At 33.5% G+C, this 22535-nt stretch overlaps 3 protein-coding genes across 8 annotated transcripts; 1 reads left to right on the forward strand and 2 right to left on the reverse strand.

Moving 5' to 3' along the window:
• Position 1: 1 nt before the first annotated feature.
• On the reverse strand, positions 2-8123 carry LOC108222865 (uncharacterized). 6 transcript variants are annotated; one of them, XM_064092817.1, is made up of 7 exons: positions 7826-8123; positions 6686-7111; positions 5141-5188; positions 4225-4387; positions 3766-3919; positions 2183-3187; positions 2-2091 (listed from the first exon to the last, which is right to left on the reverse strand). In XM_064092817.1, the coding sequence occupies exons 5-7, from the start codon at positions 3884-3886 to the stop codon at positions 278-280; spliced, it is 2940 nt and encodes a 979-aa protein (XP_063948887.1). In that variant the 5' UTR covers positions 3887-3919; positions 4225-4387; positions 5141-5188; positions 6686-7111; positions 7826-8123; the 3' UTR covers positions 2-277. The 6 variants fall into 6 exon arrangements, with proteins under 6 accessions (XP_063948887.1, XP_063948886.1, XP_063948888.1 ...); XM_064092816.1 differs by having other exon boundaries at positions 7579-8123; XM_064092818.1 differs by lacking the exon at positions 6686-7111.
• A 9030-nt stretch (positions 8124-17153) lies between these two features.
• LOC108220773 (methylesterase 17) lies at positions 17154-19822 on the forward strand. Its single transcript, XM_017394630.2, has 4 exons — positions 17154-17600; positions 17690-17830; positions 19052-19186; positions 19347-19822. Exons 1-4 carry the CDS (start codon positions 17364-17366, stop codon positions 19629-19631), a joined length of 798 nt encoding a protein of 265 aa, XP_017250119.1. The 5' UTR covers positions 17154-17363; the 3' UTR covers positions 19632-19822.
• A 279-nt stretch (positions 19823-20101) lies between these two features.
• On the reverse strand, positions 20102-22289 carry LOC108222458 (thioredoxin H4-1). Its single transcript, XM_017396376.2, has 5 exons — positions 22151-22289; positions 21428-21500; positions 20953-21075; positions 20544-20666; positions 20102-20392 (listed from the first exon to the last, which is right to left on the reverse strand). The coding sequence occupies exons 2-5, from the start codon at positions 21446-21448 to the stop codon at positions 20243-20245; spliced, it is 417 nt and encodes a 138-aa protein (XP_017251865.1). The 5' UTR covers positions 21449-21500; positions 22151-22289; the 3' UTR covers positions 20102-20242.
• Positions 22290-22535: the final 246 nt, after the last annotated feature.

Genomic DNA, 22535 nt, shown 5'->3' on the forward strand with positions numbered 1-22535 from the left:
ATGTTCAATCTATCTTTTCTCTACATACAATAACAATGGTTCTGTGACTGGGATATAATCACACCCTATAGAAAGAATTTACACTGTACCAGGAAAAAGAAGTATAAGAAAAGCAAAGGAACAGAGCACATAAGTATCAGATACCAATTTGTTTGCAATTCTTCTTATTTAGAGTAAACAAGGCTGGCCTTCTATAATGCAGCGTTTATTATATACAAGATTCTGCATCCAAAAAATCATAGCGCCTCAGATTCCTTAATTTCTGTTTCTGAGCTGGTCACTGGAATACAAGGCGACGTATGGAAGAATACCCCATAAGCTTATGTAGTGCAGAGCCAGGAAGTGGCGACTCTACCTCGCTTTCAGAACCCGAGTGCTCAGAGTCGAGCATAAGAGATGAGGATCGTGCGGATCTGAAGCTTTCCACAGCACTTCTGTTCTTATATACAGACTGTCTCGTACTTCCAGATTTAGAACCCTCTTTTGGGGTCTTAAAAGAGCTCGCGGATGAAAATTTACTGGGAGTGTCAGAGAAATTATCTCCTGTAGACTGACTTCTACTGAATGATTCGGAATGAGCAGAATTGGCCCCTGGTTCAGCGAGTGTATAGTCATCTCTCCTAGATGCACTCACACTTGGTAGAGGAGTTCTAGAAATGAGATCATACTGAACGACATGAATTTTGTTTTCCAGAGAGAATTTCAGCACCTTTGAACAAGCACCGCAGATTAACTGGTGGCATCTCCTTTTAAATACAAGGAACTCTGCAGGTAGCTGCAGCGTTTCAGAGCAATGATAACAAGCAACAATAGGAGCTCCACCTGCAATTGGTTGGAAATGCCGCTTCGCTATGTGATGAATCTGTGCCTCCTTGTGCTTTTTGGGCTGTCGATCATCTGGCTTCATATCCTGGCTCCTTAAAGAAAAGTCAGATGCTGCATAACGGTGATGGCTTGAAGAAGCACAACGGTATGTTCTGCTAGTCTTTCTGGCATTGGTCATAGACTGTTCTTCACGGTAGCAGATGGCATGTGGATGTTGCTCTGCTGAGGGATACTGCTCTTGGCCGCGACAGCACAAACACAAGCAATCAACTCGGTGCTTGTAGTGTATCGAGTCCTCAGGCAAAACCATTGGTGAGATTTCTCTATTTTTTAGCCAAGTCATATCTTGTCTGTACCTTCCGTGATTGTTGTGATAAGCATGATCACTATAGTCTTTCCTATTTTCAGCAAAGTGATGCTCTTTTCCCTTGAAAGGTCTGGTTAAAAATCTTCCATGTGGCATCCCTTCAGATAATTGAGTTCTCTTGAGTTGATCTTGCAGTTCATAGACCATCCTCAGTAGTTCCAGTCTGTGTAGGTCATGGCGGTTATCAGGCAGAGTAGAAAAATCTTCTTGCACAAAATCTGAAGAGCTGCTGTTTCCTTGGTGAACTTGAGAGCTATATTTGTTGAACAATAGTCTAGAATGGTAGTCATCTGTCTCATTGCTTATCCTATTTCTTACCGGAGAGCTGTATCTTGCACTTTCGAGAAGCTCATCTTGATGCCACCTACTCACTCCTCTGGTAGAATATTTCTTTCTTTGTAAAGATGATCTGGAATTGATAAATTGATGAAGTTCTGACTCCTTACTAGTCACATGACTCGTTAGATATTCACTCCTTTCCGGCAATATCTTCGTACGGGGACCTCTATCCTCTGAACTTCCCTTCAATAGTTGGAAGCGTCTATCTGACATTTGATCTTCAGTGTCATTACTAGATGCATAGTACTTTCTGGCTGTCAAAGATCTGAGTGTAACACCCAAGTCACCGTTAGCATAGTAATGGGATGTGTTTCCCAAAGTATCATCTGAGCTTACATGCCGAAAAACAGGGATCATACCACCCTCAACTTGCTGCATGTCTCGATGAGGAGACATGAAATTATCTAATGGAATGCCTTCACTCAAGAAATTGTCAGAATTGATGATTTGATCACTGGTCACAGTTTCCAGAAAAGTTTCTGCATCTGCGCTTGTTATGATTAAAAGACTCTCGCTATTCTCATCCACTTGCTCTACTTTTGAAGGATGAACATTCTCACCTGTAACACACGGGAGAGAAAAATAAAGTTCAACAGGAAAAAATGTTTTATTTCATCGAGGTCTCAAAGTAAGCAAATTTAAATTCTTTACCTTCATTGCTATTAGTTGGTGATGAGTATCCACTTCCAATCACTTCCTTAGGTGACAACAACACTGATATTCCACTCTCATACATATGATATCCAGGCACACTTAGATCATTCTCAAGATGATTAAGCTTAGGTGAAGACAAGACTTTGTTTGACAGGCTTACTTCTCCTGACTTCTCATCATCATATTCAGATTTAAAGTGGACTTCTGTGCCAGATTGGTCAAAAGAAGTTTCACATGTATCTGCTTCTTTAGGTGCTATGCTTTCTGGTGCCAAGTCTGCAATCTCACAACATGAACCGGGATTCCTGCCGTCTGCACCACCTTCACCTTCAGCATGGACTTCTTCTAATTCTTCGTTATTAGTGGAAGGATTTTCAGAAGTAGTTTGTAGTTCATTCTCAAATACTTTTTTACCTCCATCACAGTTATCTTCTGATGAGCCTGGATTTTCAGTCTCTATTCCTGCTGTAGATTTTCCAGTAGCATTCTCTAAGTCGTTTTCAGACACTTCATTTTCTCCGCAGTTATACTCTGATGATGAGTGCCGACTTTGAGTCTCTACTTTTGGTGATGATACAGATGATTCACTATCATGATTGTGTACTTGTGATACCAATGAATTGCTGTCGTGCTGATTTAGCTCAGAGAACGACAACATTTCTTTTGAGCCACTATTGTCAGAATCCTTATCTTGATCTGCTGCGCCATATTGGTAAGAAGGCAATTTACCTTCCTCTGCCTCAACACGTACTCTGGCTTCTGTTGATGAGCCTTCATTCTCTTGAATTGGATCTGAACCACAGAGCTGATTAGACTTATTAATCTCACCGAGCAACTGTATCCTGTCATCTGTTATACTATCAACCCTCTTAGGAAATTTGTCTATAACCGATTCTTCCATAACAGGATTGTCAGAAGTGATCTCAACTTCATTCGTATGCTTAGCATCTGCTTCGTGTGCCTGTGATCCTGTGCATTGGAGGTCCTTTCCCCGCTTTTTAGCTGTAAAAGCAAGACAATGTCAATAGCACGTATTGCTGAAACTTGAACTGCAGTAAGTTCTTTTAAACAAGGAAGAAACAGCATCAATAAGAACTATCTGCTGCAATAGCAGCTACGAAATGCAGTAAAGTTAAATGTACAGATTTGCAACAAAAGTAGCATAACACTTGACTTGATTAAAGAATTGTCCAGTCAATATTAGCAGAAAAAGGAAACCACACAAGAACGTTCCTGATCCTACATCATGAACTGTTGGATATAATATCAGATAAACATCTTAGGTGCATAACTAGCTAGAACTAACCGATTCAAATTCAAATCCGCTTTGGACCAGGGATAACGGAGGATAAACCCTTAACAACTTGGATTATGATTTTTCTTATTTACACTACAATTTAGAAAATTTTATATTTAAGCCCTCTTCTAAATTTTTAGTCCTTTTTACTAGAATTTTTTCCCAGCTATATTAATATGTCATCACACGAAAATCACTGATCATATAAATCTTTTTATATAAAAAAGCTACCGTCTTAATGGATTTCAGGATCCGCCGCTGGGCATAAAGAAGGATTCATTACCTTGCAGTATAGCACTACATCCTCCACACCTATAGATAGGAACTTCAGGCAGTTCACGAAGAACGAGCATGCATTTGGGACATCTAACCTTTCGAACCTGAGAATTTGCCTGACCGCTCATACCTATCAAACTCTGCCACTTTATGAGCTAAAACTGCGCAAAAATTCATCGGTGGAAAATATTACATGCCAACAACAAAGCCATTTCAACATAATATCGATGCTGGACTATTCAAAGTCAAGATTATTGTTAAATATTAAAAGACTACATAGTTATGTCTGTATATTGAGATGATATGACAATAACATAGAAATGATTAGGAGAAGAAAACGGACGATAAAACCGCACCAAACCACACCATGTGCGTGACAATATACAAGTATATTGTAAATAGTAAGACATGTAAATGAAGCTATGAACTTGATGTGCATACAAGATAAAAAGAAGAGATAAATTACTTGAAGAAAATGGATTGGATTCTGGTGAATGTTTTTGTGCTTGTGTGGCATATTATCAAGATAATCTGTGATTCGAAATTCCAAATAAGCAGGAGTAGTTGTTGCTGTTCCTAGCACAGCCCTGAGGGAGACGACGCAAGTTTAACCGAGTCAAGTGCGTTGACTTGCCCAATTCAAATGTCACCACAAATAAGAATGGGAGATTTCAGATATTTGAGTTTGAAAGTTGACTGTAAAATGTTGGAGTTCACGTCCAGTGAAGCTCACAATGTACATCAAATTAAACTCAGATACCAACAAACCTATGTTTATATCTACGATCTTGTTTATTTTTAAAATTTTAATTTTTTTTTAAAAGGTTTAATATGAAATTTCTGTGCATCTCAAATTACAATCCAAAATCAACTGACTCAAAAAGAAGTATTTTTTTCTGATTAAATTAATTTTTTTATTAGAAATTATCTTTTTTACAATATATAATCTTATGAAATGTTTTGTTATGTCATATATTATTTGTCTTCTATACTTTTATACTTTAGATATACTTCCTAATTCTTTACGGTTCATTTTTTTTAAAATAATAGATTAAATTAGAAGTAACAATAATTAAAATCAGTGATCGATTAAACTTTTAGTAAATAATGTACAATGTAATATAATCTTTTTAACCTCATATTATAAATTAAACTAGAAGCATGTAATTTGTCATCCCCATGATAATTCGATCCGTGTTTCCTTAATCAATGAGTAGACTATCATTTCAAATCAATATTTGAACTTGGTCACGCATTTCATAGTCTAGCTCACAGAAAAGGCCAATAATATCTCTTTTGAAATAGGAGGGTTAAATCCTTTATAGATCATTTATAATTCTTATACGATTCAAAATGTACTCGAAATCCACTTTTATCATTACCTGGTGAAAGACAACTTTTAATGTATTCCAAGTACATTAATCATCCATCTGTCAAAAAAAAAGTACATTAATCATTTCGGTAAAAAAAAAAAGCACATTAATTATCGTATAGAAATATAATGATTTCAAATCTAAGGACCATTACATCATTATCATTGTGAGATTATTTATCACACAATAGACATGAAAAATCTAACATTGGGTCAATCCAACATCATATATATTTTATACATGTGCTTGTGTTCTTGACTTTAGTATCACTATACCTATGATCAATGAGATATGATCATTAGTCAACAAAACACACTAGTCTTAATATATTATCATCGTCCCATAATAATAATACTCGATTAGGGAAGTTTAGGAATATCAATACTATTCTTATAATCTCATTTTTTAAGCCACATTCTTAGAGATATAGAATTCATTATATCCCAAGGACATTTATAAATCTAACATTTATATCACATAACATAAAGATGTACTAAGTTATAAAAGGAATAATCAATTGAACAATATTATTACTAATCATACATCTTTTAAGCAAAAAAACATAATCTAGTGTTATCTCTACAACACACATTAACAGGAAGGAAGGTGTGGATTGTTGAATTGCTAGATGAAATGAACTAAAGAATTTTGAAGGGAGGGAGGGAGGGAGGGAGGGAGGGATGATGAAGGGGAGAGAGACATGTGGATTGTTGAATTGCCGGATGAAATGATTTAAGGAATTTTGGAGCGAGGCAGGGGGAGGGGGAGGGGGGAGGGAGCAGAAGGAGGAGATTTAAACATTTTTTGATTATATGTTAGCATACACTGTGATGCAACAATAAACTTACTAGCTGAATATTTACTTTCATCCTATTGGCTTTTTATTATTTAATATCGAGAGTGATTGAAAAATTTAAATATAGAAACTAATAAACGGTTATAATTAATGCTATTTATGACTAGAAAGCATAGTTGGGATGAAGAGTGATATGTTGCTTGAACAAAGTCATACGATAGATGTCAATTATGGTCAAACATAATGTTGTAATACATTTTGATATTATATTAGTTTCTTTGAATCTTATTTTTTAGAGAATTTTCATAATCCACTGTGAAGGCCTTTCTATAAACCGTAATTGATGCTCAATTCGCCATGTTGGATCTGAAAACAAATACTAGTGTTGATATGTCACTTAACAATCCGTTGGTTCCCATAAAATCTACATTTATAAAAGTCGTTGATTATCATTTCATCAATTAGACGTTTCTAGTGTTGATTAAACACTTCGCTAGTTGTCAAGGCCTTACTTAAAAATGTGGACTTCCCAGCTGGTCATGTGCTACTTTGATATACATATTTTGTAACAAACCACTATTATCCTTTATGTTAGGTCCTTATATAGGGATAATTAAGCTAGAAGGGGGGTTGAATAGCTTAATCACCAGTTTAAAAACTTTATGGCGTTTTAAAAAGTTTATCCCCTTTTTAAAAGCTTGTATCTAGAGTAATGGCAGTTGTAAATGCGGAAGCTAAAAGCAAAGAAAGAAAAATACCACACGAGGGATTTTATCCTGGTTCGCGGTGGCTAACTCAACCGATGGAGTCCACTCACCCCTAGTCCAGTCCCCGAGCTCCTCCCCGGACTCGAGATTTTCTCTACTAAAAAGATACTCCTTTAAAGTAGGCGGAGAAGCCTTTACAAATATATATCTTGGAGAGTAACTTCCCGTTACCTCCTCACTATAAATGTAAAAACACCTACAACGCTTATCTCGGAACGTAACTCCCCGTTACTTCCTCAAAGTCGATGTAGAACCTTGTGTAGTCTTTGTACTTCTACACTTTTTGCCGGTCTTGGATCTTAGGTATTAGGTCTTGGGTCTTTCCTCTTCTTCACGGTGCGATGACTATCAACTCCCCGTCAATACGTCAAAGACTTGGGTCTTAGAACGAAGATCACCTCACTTCACTTCACCTCACTGCAAAAGTTTGAAAACAATATCTACGAAAATATATCCTTGTTTTAATAAGATTTTAGTCCGCTAAGTAAGTCCAATAATCACGGTCAGGTATAAGGTTTGTCAATTATAACAAGTCCAACAGTGATTAGTCCAACAAGTGTCCAACAACAGTCCAACAATTTATATTGCGCGGAAAATATAAATAGTTGATTTTAAGTCGGATTGATTTTAATAACCTGAGCAAACCGCGTACGGGCAAGCTACGAGAGTTATATTAATTAGTGTGGAGTGATTTATAGATATAATACGCAGTCGATAATCACACTCACACACACGGGATCGGGAACCACGTAACTCGTAAGGTTAGTATTTCCACGAAGCACAGCACATATGGAAACGTTCACCAAACGAGAAAGGGTATGTTGGGCGTAGGGATAGAATCAGTTAAGCACAGATAACACGCACAACAATAACTAACTTATTACCTTTGGCCTTATATCCGGCTTTCCGTGCCAAGGCAAAGATCCCTCCAAAGTTTGGTGAGGAAATCTCAAAGGATACGAGTTAGGTTCCGGGACAAAACACACGCACAAATATATAACGAGTGGCTAACTCGTGTGTTTTGTAAACAAAGAGAGCTTTAAAGATGAAGAGAATATTTTTGTTCAAAAGCCCTTTGTCAAAAATGGTCGGTTAAGACACGAGTAAAATGAAGCTAAAATAACCACTTACAAAAAGTTCGCCGGAAAAATTCGTCGGAGGTTCGACCGGATTTTGGCTTTGCACACGAACTTTGGAGAGCCCTTCGGGAGGACAAAAAGAGTGGTATGAAAATGAGCTAGGCGAGATTTGGCTAGGTTGGGTGGTACGAAGCCTCGGGGTTTAAAACCTTGTGTATATAACGAAGTATATGAAGAATCGAAGGTTTTAAAGATGAAGTAAATATGGTGGGTGCTTGAATAAACTTTGGGAGAGTATTTTCACTTCAAAATCTCAGCATATATTTGGCTCTTAGCTTGAAGAAAATGGGTGGGGGGAAGCTTGGTATTTATAGGCAAATGGTGGAGGATGATGTCATGCATGACATAAGCCAAAGATGAAGTCATCCATGACATAAGCAAACCTTGGTCACCAAGTACTTCCTTTATCCCATGTGCTCAATTAAGGAAGCAACCTAGCACCTTCCTTTTGAATTCTCAGCACTTTAAAAAGCTTCTAGAAGTTGCACGTAAATCGAGATAACGGTAATAAATCCGTTACACTTAAATAATGTGATTTTTCGAACGTGCGAAATAAATTCCAGAAAAATTATGATAAATCTTAGAATATTGGAAAATGGCACTCTGGAAATTTTGGTGATTTTTGGTCAACCCTAGCTTGGTCAAACGTTCAGCCTAAGTTCGGACAGACAGCTAGAAAACACGGAAAAGTGAAAGTTCTCGAAAAATTCCGAAACTTTTACCATGCATTAAGAATAATATATAACTGGCTAATCTCAAGTTTCAAGTCAATTTGGCAAGTGGAAGTATTTTATTTGGATTTAAAACGATTAAATCAGCCTTTCGGGTTTCGAATAAAATACGACAATTCTTTTGAAATATCCGAAGAGAGAGTTAGGCCAAACTTAAAACTTGAATAAATACTTAAAATATATTCCCATAAAGATAAAATACTTTGGTGGGTTGGGAACTATTTTAAAGTATTTAAACCGATTTTCTAAGATTTAGACTGGTTTATGAAAAACCGAAACAATTCGTCTTTTAAATTCTCAAGAAGACCTTTTGACGAATATTTTGATACCAAAATACTTAGAAATAAAGTGTTCATGATAAATCATGATTTTGATACATTGAAAAGCCTTTCTAAGTATTGTGAATATTTTTCTCCGAAAAATAAAGAATTTGAGAGACTGGGAGAAAATATTCCAAAGGTATATTTAAAAACGATATTAATATTTTTCAAGACCAGTATTAATATGGAGAAGATAAATCCTTGATTTAGAAAAATTAAATCATTGAAGATCAAAGGATTTATGATTTTAAAAGATTTAAAATAATTTATTCCGAGAGATAATAAAACATTTAAATATGGAATAAATTACTTTAAATGAAATTTTTGTTTTAATGTCACATGAGTGGTCTAAAGAATATCACACAACGATAATCCTTTTTCGAGCTTCATGTATTTTAATGTTGCAATAGGAAGATGAAGGACATCATATCTTACGATTCCTCAACACGCATATTGCGAAACAGAAATATTCCTTTAGAAATAAATGTATTTTTAGTATGAAGGAATAAACAAGTATTTTAAAATGACTTGCCAAAAATAACTCTTAGCTTTTGATTAATCAATTAAATCAATGACCTATTGGGAGGATTACTAAGTGAATTTAAATTTAATGTTTATCACAAATACCAAAACAAATATAAATAAATTTATATCGAAGATATCCTTTCACTTTAGTTTATGAATTAAGAAAAAATCAAGAATTCTTGATGAGTTTGTAAGGGAATCAAAGTGTTATAAAGGTCTCTGAGACCTCCTTCATATCACAAGCAACTTTGGGAAGCCTTCTCATCAGTTATTTTCAATATTACAGTTATTTTGATTTTACTCACATGGCTATTTCTATTCGAGGAAACCGATTGGCAACGTAAGCAGTGGAGGATCCAACTCCTAGAGTAAGGAGGTCGTATATAATATTTTGTAACGATAATTGATCGGTTTATGTTAACTATTTGAATGGTTATGTCAAAATCAACTTCAAAATCGTATTCATATTTGTAACTTTTTAATTGTCAAAATGATTTCAATATTCATATTATGTTATTATATACCGTTGCATAACATAAACAAGTTATGTTTATCTTGATTAGAATGCTCAGTACTAAAATGATAACGCAGAAAACAAAAACTTAATAATCATATTACATGTAATTTTTACCTTTAACAATATTATCTGCAACACTAGAAGTTTGATGGTTTTCTTAAAATCTAAACTCTTTTTTAATCAGAAAAACTAGTACAAGACAATTTATTATACTCCTTTTTCACTTAGAAAATTAGTGTAACACTAATTATTTTCGCCTTAAGTATGTTTTTTCCCTACTTTATATATCATAGTCCTTAATTAGAAATTTATCATTATAAAAATATAATTTTAAGAATATCAATTCGAATATATCCATGATATGAGTATATATCCGTCTCTAGACGTAGGTATCATAAACTTTTTCTATATATCTACTCAACAATACATTTTTAACCCCTAATTTGTCACCAGAAAAGAATCTCTTGGTTGGTCTAATGAAAAACCGGGATATCGCTTATCTCTTGGTTGGTCTAATGAAGAACTGGGATATCGCTTGGTCTAATAAAGAACCGGGATATCAATTAACAATCGTCGATCCTTTTTATTAAAAAAAAACTCTGCTTTTTATTAAAAAAAAACTCTGCTTAAATTCATTTGAAAGCTCTAAAATTATAAATTCTAAGATGGAGTGAAATGTTTACTATCTGTTGTTAAAGAGCCGATCTTTTGATGTGGTTTGAGGTTTCCATCAAACCTCTGCGTCTTTTGTACTCTAGTTCAACTTGATTCCCAATTTTTGATCTTAAGAGGTCTGACGTTGGAAGAATTCCAGCTTCACGCTTCTATAAAATAAATATGAAATTTCCCTGAAACTTTGATTTTCCAAATTTGGTTCCAGTTGCAAGGGATATGAGCGTTTTGGTCTCCCATAAATTGATGAAGGAGTCTTCAAGAAAATTCCCTATGGGCGACCAAATAATCTTATCTTCAAATTGATGAAGGAGTCTTCAAGAAAATTCCCTATGGGCGACCAAATAATCTTATCTTCTCCAGGATTAACTTATTGTTTATGATGTCCTCTATTTTCTTGTTTTGTTCTTGTTTACAAGTTCTTAAAGGCCTAATCGTGAGGCAGTGTCCAACAACTTTGCGAATTTTTAATTAGGGGTGATCGTGGTGTGGGAGGTGCTGTGTTTCTTTAAAACCGCAAATCAAACCACACATCTGATTTGGTCGAAAATTCAAACTACAACCGCACGTGGTGCAGTACGATTTGTATTTTAGTTGAAAATTAAGAATAAAAAATATATAATAATTAAAATTTCTTTATAATGAATTAATATAAACAAAAGTGTAAATAATTAATATAATCATTTCATAAAAATTTGATATAATGGTCACGCGAGATTTATAAACTAATAATTGACTATTATATGAAGAGATTTAACAGATTTATACATAAAATAATTATAAATAATATACATATGTATATAATATAATTTTATTTGACGATTATTAATATATTTGTATATGTTATATTATTGTGGTTCGGTTCGGTTTGAACCTGTAACATCCCGAATTTTCGGAATATTAAAAACTAATTTCACAACATAAATAATACAATTACTTAAATCAAAATCCTCAAATAATATATAAGTCAAAGCAGCGGTCAAACCCAATAATCAAAAGTCATAAACTTAGACACGCAGCTCCAAAAATCCAAAACCAATATCTGATAAACTCATCAAATTATTCTAAATATACACTAAATCTTTATTCACTAATGCAAATAATCACGAAACATAAAATCCAAAAGTGCTCAATCTTATTCTCAAAATCCTTCCACATGATAGAACCTGAAATATAGAAAATCGGATGAGCTAGACAGCTCAGCAAGTAACAATTTGACTAACAATTAATCTCGAAATCAGTGGGTGTTTTTATAAAACCTTGTTCCTTAAAACAATAATAATTTTTAAAATACTTGTAAAAGCAAATCCAACCCACAGTTTATATTTTAAAAGCAATCAGAATTTAGAACAGAACAGAAATAAAAACGGAAACAAAAATCTTATCAATACCACAGTCTTGCTCTACGGCCACACTTACCCAGTGACCGGGATCTTATTCTTATTCTTTCGCCACACTTACCCAGTGACCGGGATCTAAAGTTCAATAATCACGCACCCTTAGTAGGTATCTAAAGTTGCACACTTGTGCGCCTACTAAGGGTATCTAAGGCTAGTTCCGTAACTATAGCGTAAATTACGAACGGGTTCGAAACGTAGAGACTAGGTCTTCAAAGATTCTCATATATTATATCTTATAAATTTCGAAACAAAATTCTTATATCTTATAACCAAAATCTGAAATTTGCGAAATCAAAATATCCTTCGAAAATAAAAGTAAGTCAAAAGGTACTTACCTCAAAGTCGACACTTAAAATCCGAAATTAATAACACGAACAAAGCCTATACATTTAATTAATAAACAAAACATAATTAACATGTAGTACTCCTTAAACAATCTAGAGCAAGGCACATAACAAGTCTTAACAAAATTCAAACTTTAACAACTAATAACAATTAACACAATTCCATTTATCGAATAAGATAAATAACATGCATGCTGTTACAAATCTCAATATTAACCAAAGATAGATTCTGAATATGAGAAAATAGACAACTGGAGACTTAAAGTAAATTCAACAAAGATTTCAGAATGACCAGATTCATAACAAACGGACAGATAACGAATTAGTTATGAATTTTAGAAGTTCAAGTAACACAACAGAATTTTACTCAGGACCAATTTACATTCAAAGCAGATTTTGACGAAGCAAACAAGCTGATATCAATTAGACTATAACTAAAAACTTAAAGAGAATTCTCCGAGGTTTCAGAATTGGTAAAGATCACAATTTTATGGCAAATAACGAGGGAGATATGAATTTTTAAACACGGAACAACTCAGCAGAAAAGTATAAACAGCCCTGAATCTCTGTAAGTCGGTGTAGACTATTAAATCAATTTAAACAACAAATGGGTATGAATGATAGCGAAAGATTATATCTCAAGCTTTCCAGAATGGTATCATGAGTAAATTTTCGACATACGATCAATTTATAGCAAATTTTTGAACATGGGAAAAAGTTTCGCGACTAAGAACTGAAGGGTAACAAAGAATGTGATTTTAAGCATAGATACACTCCTAATTTCGAAATAAGTCCTGAGACAACAGTTGTAGGTATCGAAGAGAGCTTTCCAGAACATCCAGAATCAACAAAATCCGATCAATTTTGAATTTATTACGATATTTACAACCCAACTGATTCACAGAAATTGCTATATACGAATTTCAGCATAAACAATTAAGCAAACATGATATATTTACATCAAATACACATGAAAAGGAGAAAGAAATCAATATCTTAAGTCAACATATACGTGTTATAATCAAAGAGAAAAAGAGAGCATACCGGTCCACGTAAATTGCTGTACAACTTATTCGGATTCTAAAGGGGTTCTTATATAGCACATAATACCTAATCGTAGATAGGAAGTTCCAAACTTGGGTCAAAATTTTCTCTGACTCATAAACCAACTAGTTGAGAAGCCGCGCGTTGCGGCGGCCTATAAAAAATTATATTAATGATTTAATATTAATATTTGTAGAATAAAATAATTTTGTGGTTATCTATAAAAACTATATTAACGTTTCAAAATTTATATTTGTAGGATAAAATAAATCTTATATTATAAAAATCTTGATGTAATACCAATACTAATATATAAAAATGTAAAATTGGACTATAATTCATAGTGAAAAAATAAAAATAAATTTATACAGGTAATTAACAATTTAAAGTACGACGAATCTTAATTTTATTTGTGTTTTTTTTAAAGTAATCAAGTTCTTACATTGTCATCTTCCGCCAATTTTTTTGGATTGATTGTGCACAAAAACATGTAACTTAAATCCGTGAGGTTGTAGTATTGAGAGAGAGAGGAGGTTGTGTTTAGATAATCCAAAACCTTACGATCTATAGGGTTATTTATAGGTGCAGAAAGACTTGTGTGCTACTCTTTCCTATAATTAAATAATCTGAAACAAAATCAGATTATAACTTTCAAGCTACTATATTCCGTAAGTAATCTGAAACAAAATCAGATTCTGAAACTTGCTTCTAATATACCCGAAACTAAAAAAAGTAGTTATAAAATTTTTGATAGTTTTCATCCAAAAATTCTAGAAAATTAGAAATAGAACGGAGCGATATGAGAGGCGCCACCTACACAACCAACAAACATACATCACTAATAGTTAATTTATTGATATCATCCATCAATATCATGCCACGACTATATTTTTTTTCCCCTATTTCAATTTGTCGACTCCCGATCTATAACTACCTTTACTTGCAACAACCTTTATTATCGTTGCAGAAAACGGCACCACCGAGTTAGAAATCAAGCAATAGAACTATCACCAGAAAGAGCTAAAGTTGTGGTATTAAGAGAGAGGAGGTTGTGTTTAGATGATCCAAAATCCTACAATCTATAGGGGTATATATAGCTGCAGAGAGACTTGTGTGGTACTCCTTCCCATAATTAAATAATTGGAAACAAAATCAGATTAAAACTTTCAAACTAATATATTCCATAAATAATCTGAAACAAAATTAGATTCTGAAACTTGCTTCTAATATACTCGAAACTAAAAAAGGTAGTTTTAATTTTTGTTATTTTTCATCTAAAAATTCGAGAAAATTAGAAAAATAGAATGGAGCGATTTGAGAGGCGCCACATACACGCCCCTCGCTTCTCCTTTATATAAGTATATTGATTTCCAAATATAAGGTCTTCTAAAAAAGATTTCGATTTTCAAAAATAATTCTACGCTTCTTTCCATTAATAAAGAATCTTCTCTTTTTTGAGAAATAAAGAATCTTCTCTATTTTATTATTCAAATTAACTAACGCAAAATAAATTCCAGAAGTTTCCAAATAATGCTATAACTCATAATAACAATACTAATTAAACAGAAATATTTAAATAAATAAATAAAATCACAGGATTTTACAGAACCGCATTAGTAATGTCAAGTCGCACCGCACCACACGATCTGTGAAAAATTCAAACCCGACCACATCACGAAAATTACAAACCGTATTTTGTGATGCGCTACAGGTGATTTATACAGCTTGAACTGTTTTTTTTTTATCACCCCTATTTTAAATAATTTATCCTCAAAAGTGAGCTACATTTTTTAAAGATTAAGAAAAACATAACTAACACCGAGGCCGCCTACGAGAGAATGGGTACCGGAATCATTGAGGGGCTGAGGGCGCCACTGGTGATACAGTTTTCATGTTACTGGTCCGCCTTTTTCTTGGAAAAGAAACCCCTCAGGCTCTTTTTTCCGACATCGTATGTATGTTCTGCCTTTGTCCACGTTGCCCCTCTTTTCCCTTCCTGCGCACAACCATTCAACCGCATCACCCGCTTCTTTCTTCCTCTTTTAATATATTTTTTTTAAAATTTTACGTAGCTGTAAGAATAAAATTGTTAGTAGCTTCTTTCTTCCTCTTTTAATTTTATTTTATTTTAGTTTTTCTTTTCTTTAAAAATTGTTAGTCAGATACTTTGTTTTTCTTCTCTATCCTTAATAAATATAATAAATTATATTGAGTTATATATAATATATATTAATCAGAAATATATCTTAAAAAACTATTTTAAAAGTAGTCTTGATTTTGATATAATTTTTTTTCAAAACATACATGTAAAAAGAAACAAAGAGAGTACCCCTTCTATATTATAATAAACAAATATGGGGAAAATTAATAATTTAGCTAGAGTTTTTTTGGTATTCCTTAATTATCTTTTCCTCAGTCATATTTTATAAAATATACTGACACTATATATCTGATATATTTTACCAAGACTCAAATAATTAATGCAAGATAAATAATATATATTACAATATTTACCTAGATTTTATACATCTGCTGTAAGTGGAAAGTGTCACGGACAAATAAATACAGTATAATTTTGAGAAGAATGATTATTATTTGATAAATGCAAGAAGATTTCATTAATTTGAATATAATACAATCGAGACAAATCTCCAACTGACAATACAACTAGATGATAAAACAAATAACGTGTTAAAAACTATTAGATGATTTATTTCCTATAGCTGATCGTTTAACATATAGAATTAAAAATTCTTGAAGTTAAAAACGAAATCAAAAACATCCCAAACGATCCAAATTGCATAAACATTTTAGAATATAATAACATCGCAATTAACCATATCAATTGAAAACTATTGTTAGCCCGGTGTTTATAAACACCAATAATTACACATACTAAAGAATCCAGCAAGTTTAGTAAAAAATTGATCAAATTTTGACCAATAATTACACATACTAAAGAATCCAGCAAGTTTATAAATTATATCATTTAAAAAACATATCTGATCCACTTTAAATGTATCTTTCAGTTTTTCAAAATTATAAAAGAATTATTTTCTTATTTACCATCATAATTTGATCAATATGATCATTTAAAAATCAAACAAGACTATTATACTGAGATGCAGATAATCTGTGAGTGTTCACTTTTTCCCTTGTACACTGAGTTCTGTCAATGGCTCTGGCACGTATTTACAGTGTGTTTTAACGCATTTCAATTTGAGATGGAGTCATTTAACTCAGCCCAATGCCGATTGGACGTGAATATGATACATAAGGCGTACTTCTTTTTCTAAATTGTTGTGGACAAACAAGAGGAAACAGCTAGCAACAGAACAGCATGTATAGTCAGAAGATAATTAGATCACATATATATAAGCAAATGGATAGTATGTTGTCGGCCTGCATATTTTTTTTATCTACAAGTTTCCAATACTATATAAACAAGTAACTTTCACACCCGACAATTATTAATTAAAATTCAATTCGCCAGTTGATAATCAAACAATTAATCATATTATCTAATATTCATTCAGTTTTTTGGCCTTTTGTTTGGATTTCTTCAATGTCTTATATTCTCAATGAGCTGTCCGTTTGAAGATTAAGTGTGGTATATCTGTTCATAAGACTGAACCGTGTACAATACTCCCGCATCAAAAATTAACTGTGGTATATTTGTTCATAAGACTGAACCGTGTACAATACTCCCGCATCAGTCCGATCAAAATCTTGCGGTAGAAAAGGTTATATTGGAGTACAAGTTATCACTGCTGCCAATATTAGTGCATAAACTATTGCCCCACGAAGTGACCCCCTCCAAGATGGGAATATATTTATTGCTGTGTACCTTCACACAATCGTACACAGATATGTCTACTTGCATATAAATCAACCATTTCTACTTCTCTATATAGTAGTACATCATATGGAGACATAGTACATAGAAAGCCAGTGATAATACAGAAAGCATAGAAGGGATGAAAGCAGAGATAGCAGGAATGCAGCCACACTTTGTGCTCATACATGGCCTAAGTGGAGGAGGTTGGTGTTGGTACAAAATCCGATGTCTCATGGAAAATTCCGGCTACAAAGTCTCTTGTATCGACCTCAAAAGCGCTGGCATCGATCAATTTGATGCTGACAAGGTTCTTTCTTTCGAGGAATACAACAGGCCCTTGATGGACTTCATGTCTGCCTTGCCGGAAAATGATCAGGTTATTCAGATTATAAACCATAGACTCTTTACTGATAATTTAAGATATCCTAACAAGTTAGATATCTAATAACGAGGATGATCACTCAGGTTATACTAGTAGGTCACAGCGCTGGAGGGCTGAGTGTCACTGCAGCAACTCAAAAATTTGCCAAGAAAATTAGCCTTGCTGTTTATGTTGGTGCTACCATGCTCCAAGAAGGCTTTATGACTCCCCAAGACCTTAAAGATGTGAGTTTGTTTTATTAAATTTTTTGATTACATCCCAATTGAGATTCACTTGTTCAACAAACTATGGGAGACTGAAATTTCAGAAATGGGTGACCTCATATCAATTCTAAGCCCTTCAAATACATTTCTTTAAGGTAATATTAATTAATTTATTAGTTTTTAGTGAATGGATGTTATAAATAAACGAGTAAAGGGGAGGTCACATGGAGAAAGGACAAGTATTCCTCACATGGGTACGGGACATCCCTGCTCAAGAGAGTCAAGAGCGTGTAGCAAGAGTGAAACCAAGACAACTACATAAAGTCTATGTGCATCTAACTCTCTTAAGATCCTACTTTCGTTACTCTAATTGAAGAATAAGGTCCGTGTATATTTGAATCCCCTTAAACCCTACTTCCGGATAAAATGTAGTAATGAAAATTTAAATATGTAGGTCATAGATGTAATATAGAATAGAATTAACAGGAAACATGCTTCAATATGAAATGTGGTGGAACCTTTTGTAAGGAATATTACTATTTCATAGTCAATCTTACCAGCTGGTTACCCATTTATTCTGCCTTCCCCTGCTTTGCTTCATATATTCATCTTCTGTTATTCCTGTATTCTAAAATCTTCTCCCTAAATTTAGTATTTTTTACACGTTTAAACTTCCTAGAATTTATATTTAAACGCATTAATCCCCACTTGGCCACTAGGTACAGTTTTCTGCTAATGATAATTTTAGAAATTTTACATATCTTGTCCCTAAACTTAACCCAAGCCTGTTTTAGTTATACAGTCATTAATCTGACAAATGCTGAAGTGAATCTAATACATGATCAGCCACTAAAAATATGCCTCTTGTCTCTAAACTTTATGACATTAATTTGACTTCTCCAGCTTTAAAAGAAAATAATAGAAATTGAGCATGACATGGCAGAGAAGTTCACTCAAGCTTTGTTAGTGGACTTCTTATATAATATAAACCAAAGATAAGGTCAACTAGAAATATGCACTTGACTCTTGGGTGCAGATACCATGATAATATATATTGCTCGTCTCTTTTTTTTTCTTTCTCTTTATGAAAAGCATATTTGAGGTGGAACATATAATCGATATGCTTAGCAGAGTTATTATTTACCTCAAATAAACTAGAACGGTAAATAGAAGCACACAGAACTTCTTTAATGCTACAACAAGATACAAGTATATATATAATATTTTTCAATTTCTAATCAGGGAGTACCAGATTTATCAGATTTCGGTGATGCATATGACTTTGTGTTTGGTTTGGGTCAAGATCAACCTCCTACCAGTGCTGTGGTGAAAAAAGATCTACAACGCAAAATCATATATCATATGAGCCCCATTGAGGTAACTACAACAAATTAGTAACATTTAAAGATACGACAAGGGAATATATATTTTTGTGGCAATATAACTAACTTTATAAATGTAATCAACATAAAGTACATGCATGCATAAATCAAGATGTATCACATTTCATTCAATGATAATGGTAATTGGTACTCAGGACTCGACATTAGCTGCAATGCTATTAAGACCAGCACCAATTCAAGCACTAATGTCTGCCAAATTTAAAGAGGAAGATGAGAATGTGACTAATAACATACCTCGCATATACATCAGAACAACTGATGATAGAGTGATTAAACCAGAACAACAAGATGCGATGATCAAGAGGTGGCCGCCATCAGAGGTATATGTATTGGAGAGTGATCACAGCCCTTTTTTCTCCACCCCATTTCTGCTATTTGGTTTGCTTATTAAGGCTGCAACATCTCTTGCTGCTGTGTAATTAAATTACCCCCCCCCCCCCCCCCCCCCACACACACACACACACAAACACCTGAGAGCTATAGCATTTTAGATCATTGAATGAAATGATCACTGTATCTCCTTTATTTATATAATTATGAATTCAGTTAATCCCTCAATCAGTTTCCGAATATATAAAGTTATTAACTTTGTGAGGGACAATCTTCCAAATCATGTGTCTTTATTGCTAGCCCATAAAAAAGTAAAAACAACACATTCATAGCATTTCACAATATCTGCTGTATAAAAATGCGATACATACTGTTTCACATATCCTTTTTGTAATAAATTTAACCCTTACGAATCTGTTAACATTTCCTTGAGGGCCAGAAAGCATGTTGATTTATGGAGTTTAAAAACACATTGACCATCTCGATAAAAAAACTCCTATATGTTGTTTAAATTTTGTTGCCATTTTATAGCATTTAATTAATTAATCTACAGCTTGATTCCAAAATATACTTCCCTTCACCTGGAAATGAGTGTCCTGTTTCCTTGATTTGTTGAATTTTGAAGCTTTTTTCTCATTTCCAAACAGTGGTAAGTATATCTATTGTTATGATAGTTATTACATTGCTTAGATACAGAAAATTATGTCAACTTGGTCTGAGAACTGGCCACACCTGCTACTTTCCTTTGGAGCTCTTCCTTGTTTGCCCCTACAAGTTTATCAACTTCTCGTCCATTTCTCAAAAAGAAAATAGTAGGGGTCGCTTTGATATCCCAAGATGTACTGAACTCCTGCAAGGCGGCAACATACTAACATAAATGAATATTCACAAATTTCACATTTTTAATTAATTTTCAATATGTATTATTCCAAGCAGAGTTTAATCGTACAAGTTTTTTTCTGGAAAAAATGAAGTACTAGCAGGTCAGTAGTAACACTTACAGCTAGTCCGTCAACGTCCACCGTTAAGAACATCAAGGAAGGATATTTATTAGATAGTTCAGCAAAAACCGGTGATATTGCTTTACAAGGACCACACCATGATGCACAGAAACTAACCACCATCTATTTTTTTGGTCAAAAGAAAAGAAATAATATAAGCCAACAAGAATTTTCATTGCAAACCTTGATTATTATTTTTTTGCGGGAGTTTTCAATTATTATAGCACTTCCTTTTTTTTTTGTTGCTAATTCACAGGAAACAATCCGTGTGACAAACATGATGCAAGTTGCAACACATACAATGTTCAACTAACAACACTTACATTTTCTGTGTGGGAATTTATTTTAGTACTACTAACTTAAGTGGGAATGTTATTAAGAAAGGAAAAGAAAAATCATTTTTACTTACTATCTTGTTATCCCTTTTTGCTTCTGATAACTTCTCTTCCCATTTACTGATGGTAGTTATGGGTGTAACATTTTGTCCTCCAAGCCTTTGTGTAGGAACCTTCTGAAGGCCTCTTTTGAAAGTCTATCAAATGAACAAAATAGAAAGACAGAAAATGTAGTTAATAACTTAAGGTACTGATTTAGCCAGAACAAGAAAAGCCATATAATCTGAACGCATCAAAGAAAGCCATAAAAGCCTATGTTAAGTTTCTGCTAAGATAATAACCTAGACAACATAAACTTCACTTGCCACAATGTCATGGAACTAGAGCAATAAATTGTTGATAAGAATATGTAAGCAACAGCTAGAAAGTGCACAAGTTATGCAAAGCCGAATAAAAGAAGAAAACTAAGTAAAGAATTAAACTCCAATAAACAACAATTCTAGTTGATAAATAGCATCTCATAGTGTATTTTTTCCAATTACAAATTACCTTGGTTATGCAACCTCCCATGGAGTATGGATTATTGTACCCTGGTAAAAAAACACAGCAGTGATCCTGTGACCTGAATGTAACAACAGTCGTGGCAGATATCAAACATATATACAATCAGCAAAACATTAACGTTATTCGAGTGAGCAGAATTGCCAATTTTGTGTTAGTGTAACACAATTCGTTCCGGGACAGAGAGGCTTCCTTACACTTACATTTCCGATAAATAACCCAAGCTTACAATTAATAATAACTAAACTGAACCGAATCAATCCAAACATCCCTTGCATATCTCACTCGTAAATAAGTTTAAAAATTTCCGCAACACACATTGTTTTATTCCCCATTGTCGTGTTTAAGCATATAGTAACTAAATTACATGAACCCCAACTATAAATTTCACTTTTCTGGTTATCATGCCACCAGACTCTTAACTAAAAAACAGAACAAGGAAACCAAAAACAAAAAATGCAATAAAATGTATCAAGACTTGCGTGATCACTTATCGGTGGTTTTTAATTTCAACTATATGCATAACCTAACTAAAAAAATTCAACAGAGAATGCCCTGATGGAAATGGAACCCTAATCAACAAATTTAGTTCGGTTTTTGGATAAATAAATAGGCAAATTGATCGTAAAAATAAGATCAATAATTTTTTACCGTGCATAATCGGTGCGCGTGTGGGATTAATACCTAGCAAAATAAACGAGAGAAAATTACCGTTTCAGTAATAAAATGTCTTGGAATTGAGGACTCCCCGGTAGAAAAATCAAAATGACGATGAAAAGGCAAACAGAGGAAGAGCCTCCGGAATATTTAGAGATTGATTAGGAAGGGGAAATTAACCTAACCGCGGGGCCAACTTAACTACCTTTTTCAAAATTACTGCATCTTGATAATGTACGGTTTTTCCCATTTCTATTTTCTTTTTCTTTAATTTATATAATTATTGTGGTAGTTATTTTTACAGAAAAATACAAAAATAATGTAACTTAACCGAACTCGAAACACTCTGATTATAGATAATATCAAAAAAAAATTCTCTTGTTTTATCGACAAGTAGATATATTTTGACAATATTTTTATTCGGTTGCATTCTCTTTTG

The sequence above is a fragment of the Daucus carota genome, chromosome 5 (genome assembly GCF_001625215.2).
Source record: "Daucus carota subsp. sativus chromosome 5, DH1 v3.0, whole genome shotgun sequence".
Lineage (NCBI taxonomy): Eukaryota > Viridiplantae > Streptophyta > Magnoliopsida > Apiales > Apiaceae > Daucus > Daucus carota.

Bases quoted from the DNA above. Each gene is read 5' to 3' on its own strand.
- LOC108220773 (XM_017394630.2), top strand. From the start codon at position 17,364: ATGAAAGCAGAGATAGCAGGAATGCAGCCACACTTTGTGCTCATACAT. The intron at 17,601-17,689 runs GTTATTCAGATT...ATGATCACTCAG, and splicing joins CCTTGCCGGAAAATGATCAG to GTTATACTAGTAGGTCACAG. The intron at 19,187-19,346 runs GTAACTACAACA...ATTGGTACTCAG, and splicing joins ATCATATGAGCCCCATTGAG to GACTCGACATTAGCTGCAAT.
- LOC108222865 (XM_064092819.1), bottom strand. From the start codon at position 3,886: ATGAGCGGTCAGGCAAATTCTCAGGTTCGAAAGGTTAGATGTCCCAAA. The intron at 3,188-3,765 runs GTAATGAATCCT...TTGCTTTTACAG, and splicing joins ATGTAGTGCTATACTGCAAG to CTAAAAAGCGGGGAAAGGAC. The intron at 2,092-2,182 runs GTAAAGAATTTA...CGTGTGTTACAG, and splicing joins ACCAACTAATAGCAATGAAG to GTGAGAATGTTCATCCTTCA.
- LOC108222458 (XM_017396376.2), bottom strand. From the start codon at position 21,448: ATGGGAGGTTGCATAACCAAG. The intron at 21,076-21,427 runs GTAATTTGTAAT...TTCATTTGATAG, and splicing joins TGGGAGGTTGCATAACCAAG to ACTTTCAAAAGAGGCCTTCA. The intron at 20,667-20,952 runs GTAAGTAAAAAT...CCAAAAAAATAG, and splicing joins CAAAAAGGGATAACAAGATA to ATGGTGGTTAGTTTCTGTGC.